Source organism: Neoarius graeffei, chromosome 16, assembly GCF_027579695.1.
Source record: "Neoarius graeffei isolate fNeoGra1 chromosome 16, fNeoGra1.pri, whole genome shotgun sequence".
NCBI classification, from domain to species: Eukaryota; Metazoa; Chordata; class Actinopteri; order Siluriformes; family Ariidae; genus Neoarius; species Neoarius graeffei.
The window spans coordinates 47,459,992-47,466,336 of record NC_083584.1 but is presented as its reverse complement, the minus strand read 5'-3'; the positions used below and the strand labels follow the sequence as shown (position 1 = coordinate 47,466,336).

General features: G+C 43.7%; 1 protein-coding gene across 2 annotated transcripts in view; it reads right to left on the bottom strand.

The window, feature by feature from the left end:
• The window catches only part of tmem184a (transmembrane protein 184a), a 38,886-nt gene that overhangs the window by 1,316 nt on the left and 31,225 nt on the right, over positions 1 to 6,345 (bottom strand). For both annotated transcript variants that reach the window (XM_060943087.1, XM_060943088.1), the window contains exons 7-9: positions 5,801 to 5,970; positions 3,812 to 4,009; positions 276 to 515 (exon numbers count right to left, since the gene is read on the bottom strand). In XM_060943087.1, the coding sequence (XP_060799070.1) occupies positions 283 to 515; positions 3,812 to 4,009; positions 5,801 to 5,970 (601 nt within the window). In that variant the 3' untranslated portion in view covers positions 276 to 282. The remainder of the gene's footprint in view (positions 1 to 275; positions 516 to 3,811; positions 4,010 to 5,800; positions 5,971 to 6,345) is intronic.

The following is a 6,345-nucleotide window of genomic DNA, read 5'->3' as shown; positions in this document are numbered from 1 at the left end:
CTTGAACAGACGAGCGAACTGATTAAACAGCGACAACGGGTGAGGACTGCGAAAAACTAGCTTGAGAGTAGAAGGAACGCTATGTGCGTGGACTCTGCTAATCCTTTTATTGCCGAATGAATTCACTGGAATTTGGTGGATGTTCATTAATAATGTATTTATAAATGGGAGGGATTAAGACGACTCGGATCAGTCTGGGATTATGTAAGCTTCACCAAATACGTGTCTGGGAGGACGTTCTGTGTACCCGTCGTAACCCTTTCCCCTATACACACCTGCTCGTTAGAAATCATCGTCCGTGTCGATCAGGGTGATTTTGTCCGACTTCTTCGGGTTCTTGCTGACAGTGAGGCCTGGCTTGCTGTTCTGGCTTGGCTGCACCACCTCCTGAGTGGACTGCTGTGTGTACTGCTGGTAGGCTGGAGAGAAGTTATGGATGGCGTCTTGCACCATGTCTCCGGGGTTAATGGTCTCTTTCAGTCCGCTCGAGATGCTGTGCATGGGGGCGACATTATCTAAGAAGAAAAATAACAAATCATCTTGGAACACGATCAGTGATGTTGAAAGCACAAAACGTCTGAGCTCATCCTAGTCCTAGGAGCCTTGCTCTATTCAGCAGAAGTGCTGAGAGACCTCTGTAGGTACAGGTCTAGATTAATATAACTTACAATCCATTACATGAAGAAATGAAAAACGACAAATTTCATCTTGGGTAAATAAATTCAGATGACCCACGGGCATTGAAACAAGCACATGCAGGTAAAACGCAACTGACGTGATAAACTTTCAAATTTTTTACTATAATGAAACCCACAACGGACTCGATTTACACCTGCATTTTCTATGACCTTTCTAAAAAATATAATTTGTCCTCACAGCCACATGAGATTCTGCCACACCTGAGTTACAATGCATTATTTTCACTTTTGTGAGCATGTTCTGCCAAGAGCACTGCCCCCCCCCCCCCCCCACACACACAAAGTCCTGGCTGCACGTAGATAAATTATTATTTTTTTTATCAACCATGGCCCAGTGCTTCCTAATGTGCCACCTCCTGCTTCACTTCTCTAATAGTGGAGATGTTCAGTGAGTAGAGAAAGAAAAGGGGGGGGGGGGGGGATAATTACTGCTACCACGGTGAGACCTGCCGTCTCGTCTTCTGCCCTCTAGCGGACAACAGGGGGCCCTTACACTCCTGACTGCTAGAGGACTGCTCCATTTCAGCGTAGTGTGTGTTTGAGGGTCAGAAGAAGGGATGTGATGTGGAGGGTTAAGTCAAGTCTGGGTCGGTCCACTCACTGAGCTTCAGCTTGTAGCTGCTTTGCTTCGGGGGGGGGGGAGAGAAGGACTGACGCACTGAAAACACACGCTCCTCCGCTGAGACGTGCCGCCTTCTGACCTTTTCCCCAGCAGCAAAAGGTCATTAGAGCAGACAAAGCATTACCTCCGGAGTCCAGTTTCAGCCAGATTTTAAGTTATTTGGGTGTGTGATATCATTTAGAAGCTCATGTGACGAGTTTAAAGCAAAGCGCTAGCAAGTGAAGCTGCTATAATAATAATAATAATAACAACAATAATAATAGCAGCACGGTGGTGTAGTGGTTAGCGCTGTCGCCTCACAGCAAGAAGGTCCGGGTTCGAGCCCCGTGGCCGGCGAGGGCCTTTCTGTGCAGAGTTTGCATGTTCTCCCCGTGTCCGCGTGGGTTTCCTCCGGGTGCTCCGGTTTCCCCCACAGTCCAAAGACATGCAGGTTAGGTTAACTGGTGACTCTAAATTGACCGTAGGTGTGAATGTGAGTGTGAATGGTTGTCTGTGTCTATGTGTCAGCCCTGTGATGACCTGGTGACTTGTCCAGGGTGTACCCCGCCTTTCGCCCGTAGTCAGCTGGGATAGGCTCCAGCTTGCCTGTGACCCTGTAGAAGGATAAAGCGGCTAGAGATAATGAGATGAGATAATAATAATAATAATAATATCATCAAGGATGTAGTAGTTCATCTGGCCTGCCATCAAAACAACCAGAACTGCATGTGACAATGTAAGAGAGGACCAACCTCCATGACAAATTGTTTCCAACAGGAAAATCAAAAGGACTAAATTTTGTTTCCCAAGGAAAGATCGATCCAAAACAGTCAGAACTGAATTCGTATGCTAAACGGGAGGAGATACAATTCTAGTCAGAAAATTTGTTGACCTAATTACTATTTGTTAGCAAAAAATTGACAATACAATGATCAAGTTTTGTGCAGAAGGTCGAGCTCCTTCAAAGAAGAAAAAAAAACCATCAGAACTGAAATCAGTTGAGAACTGAGGGAGGAGACACGATTTAACTGAAAAGTGGTAAACAAATTGTCTACAACAGGAAATATCAACAAACAACCAAGTTTTGTTCCTCAAGGGAATATCTACCCAAAACATCGATCAGAACTGGAATCGGATGAGAAATGAGAGAGAGGAGATAAAACTGTAGTGAGAGGCCTGGAAAATTATTTCATTTGGCCTAATTACTCACTCGTTAGCAAAAAATTTGACAAAACAACGACCAAGGTGTTGTGCAGAGTGAGGAGTTCTTTCAAACAAAACAATTGGAACGGAAATCCGTGGAGCACTGACGAAGGAGATACGATTTAACTGAGTTCTAGACAACGAACGCCACACCATGGCAACAGCTCATCAACCTTATGGCCAGATGAGCTGATAATAATAATAATAATAATAATAATAATAATAAACAACCTCCTCAATTTGCATTTCTTGAAGGAAATACTCATGCTTGCAAAGCAAAAAAAAAAAAAAAAAAATTTATATATATATATATATATATATATATATATATATATATATATATATATATATATATATATATATATACACACACACACACATACACATATATACACACACACATTTTTTTAGAAAGATTATAGGGAGTCACAGAGAGAGAGAATGAAATAGATGTGGAAGTTAATATCCAACATTTAAAAAAAAAAAAAAAAAGACATAGAAATCACAGCCACCATCTTAGTTACGAGTCCTCCGCGACAAAATTTGAACAAAATTTCTATGTTAAGGGGTTCGAGCTGAATTAATCTTGGAAGAAGGAAGGAGGAGGAAGCCAAGCGATAACAATATCATGATTTGCTTTGCAAGTACTATAATAATTCACCAACAGGATGTTCCATTCCTTCCTGTCTATAGTGCACAAAGTGACATCAGCTTCCCCACTGAGATTTCATATCGGCATTCAAACCCACACAGGCAGACCAATGAAATGGAGAATTTGAGCTGCATTTCCTGCAGAATGCACGGAATCCTAATACAGGTCTAATGAAGCGCTTAACATTCAGGGGCCACAACGTCATTAGCCCTGAAATTGGAAAATATTAAATAGAAGTTTTCTGCACAACCCAAAACCTTGCACACTGCCAAATAGGACCAAGGTTTCAAACAAAAGGTGCTTTTACAATATGAAAAAAGACCCCACTCTCCAAAAGCATTGAACAATTTTTTTGTCTGCTCCCTCGCGGAATTTGAAAGCTAAAAACCCCGTGTCTAAAATGGGATCTATTTATCTTTAACCTCAAATGAAATGTTCTTATGCCACGTGCTGTGCCACAGATGTCGGGTTTTTTAGCTCAGAGGAGAACTGAACTTTACAGAGTTCCTCTGAACCCTGACTCCTGCTGTCTCTGGCCACCCCACTGAGAACCAGGACTCTGTGCCCATCTCCTCTCGAGCAGTCTGGCAAGCCGTCTTGACAACTGCAAAAGTGTAAACTCAGTAAGGTAGTCAGATTGCTAGGCAGCGTGCCAACCTGGAGCTTGGCTCTTCTTCTCCTGGTATACGTCGTACGTGAAGGCATAACGGAGTGCAATAGCAGCAAAGAACATTTCGATGCAAGTGATGAAATTCTGCCAGCCGGCCGCCACTGTCCCTGCGCCCACCTCGTGCCCGTCTATAAGTAGTGCTTCTGGGATCACACCACAACGCTCCAGGATGGCCAGGATCATGCCTGGAAAAACAGGCAAGAAATGGTTTTAGTAGCAGCCTATCATTACCATATCTCTGTGAAATACAAGTTTAACCCTTAAAACGCTGCATTCGGTGTAAATATTAATAAGTAAACGGATTGCTCTAACAGTATGCTCGAAATCTGTAAAATAAATAAATCTTCCAAATGTCCAAAAATGTTAACATTCAACAAGTCTTACTTCTATAATGAGCACAAATTATTACATCTTTCTGAACATACAAAATTTATACAGTTTGGGACCACTACATGATGAAGAGGTTTAAAAAAAAAAAAAAAAAAAAAGCCCCTCCCCGCAGCACGGTGGTGTAGTAGTTAGCGCTGTCGCCTCACAGCAAGAAGGTCCGGGTTCGAGCCCCGTGGCCGACGAGGGCCTTTCTGTGCGGAGTTTGCATGTTCTCCCCGTGTCTGCGTGGGTTTCCTCCGGGTGCTCCGGTTTCCCCCACAGTCCAAAGACATGCAGGTTAGGTTAACTGGTGACTCTAAATTGAGCGTAGGTGTGAATGTGAGTGTGAATGGTTGTCTGTGTCTATGTGTCAGCCCTGTGATGACCTGGCGACTTGTCCAGGGTGTACCCCGCCTTTCGCCCGTAGTCAGCTGGGATAGGCTCCAGCTTGCCTGCGACCCTGTAGAACAGGATAAAGCGGCTAGAGATAATGAGATGAGAAGCCCCTCCCCCCAAAAAGCTCATCTAAGACAATAGTTTACAAACAAATATAATTAAAGGAAAAAATGTGTTCAATTGATTTTTTTTAAAATTATATGTAGGAAGTTAAAGATTAGGAACAATAAATTATCTAGAGAGCTACAGAAGTTCCCAAGTGATCTGGAGGGGATTTCAAGATTTCAGGAAAATGCAAGATGTAAAAACAGCCTGAAGTACAGACTCTCCATGAGTGGACACACTGCATGAAAGGGTTAAACACGGTATCCGTGCGCCTCAAACCAGCGGTCTCACTGAAACATTTTTAAGTAAATCAGATCCGATTCAATAGTTTATCTCACAAGTATGTTTGACACCTAGCTGTGAAAAGGCAATATAAAATCAGTTCAGAGTTATGAACACAAGGTTTGTACTGAATATTTTATCCTCTATGGTAAAGCTCACCAACAGAGCACGGTGATCCGAGACCGATTAGTCTTTTCAGCCACCGTGTTGACTGCTCATGACCATATGGTCATGAGCTTTGGGTAATGACAGAAAGAACAAGATCGCGGATACAAGCGGCTGAAATGAGTTTCCTTCGCAGGGTGGCTGGGCGCTCCCTTAGAGATAGGGTGAGAAGCACAGTCACTCGGGAGGAGCTCGGAGTAGAGCCGCTGCTCCTCCACATCGAGAGGAACCAGCTGAGGTGGCTCGGGCATCTTTTTCGGATGCCTCCTGGACGCCTCCCTGGGGAGGTGTTCCAGGCATGTCCCCCCGGGAGGAGGCCCCGGGGAAGACCCAGGACACGCTGGAGGGACTATGTCTCTCGGCTGGCCTGGGAACGCCTCGGTGTTCTTCCCGAGGAGCTGGCCGAGGTGTCTGGGGAAAGGGAAGTTTGGGCTTCCATGCTTAGACTGCTGCCTCCGCGACCCGGTCCTGGATAAGCGGAAGAAGACGAGACGAGACGTGTTGACTGCCTGACAAATTAAGATTGCTGTGATGATATACTTCAACTGTTAACACTGCTAACATCCCACCACAAAGACCCTCAAGAGTGATCTCCATCTCTCTCTCTCTCTTTTCTCCCCCCAATGTTTCTTTCGCCTCTGATGTAAACAGTTACCCACCTTGCCAGAAGGACAGGAAGATGACCGATTTGATAGTCAGGAACTTGAGTACAGGTTCAAAGGGCCTCAGAAGGTCACTGGTAGCAGAGTAGAAGAGGAACAGAGCGTAGAGGGACAGACTCACAGAGACGTTGTAGATGATCGTAATGTAGAGGTAGCCTCCATTCACGCTACAGGAAGACACATGTTTTAGAAGAATAAATGTTTGTGCTTTGTGTTGGTTTTTTTCTTCACTTAAATACAAAATCACTGATTTGTTCACAATATAAAGCACATTATTAGCACTGTACTGGATTATGACCTACAGTACCAGTCAAAAGTTTGGACACACCTCCTAATTCAATGTTTTTTTCTTCATTTTTATTCCTCAAAAAAAAAAAAAAAAAAAAAAAAAGTCACTTCATGTATTAAAGTAACGATGGCTGTCGTTTCTCTTTACTTAGTCGAGCGCTTCTTGACATAATATGGATTACTACAGTTGTGGAATAGGGCTATTTACTGTAGTTTTATTATTTACTGTTTGATCTCAAATGCATTAAGAAGGC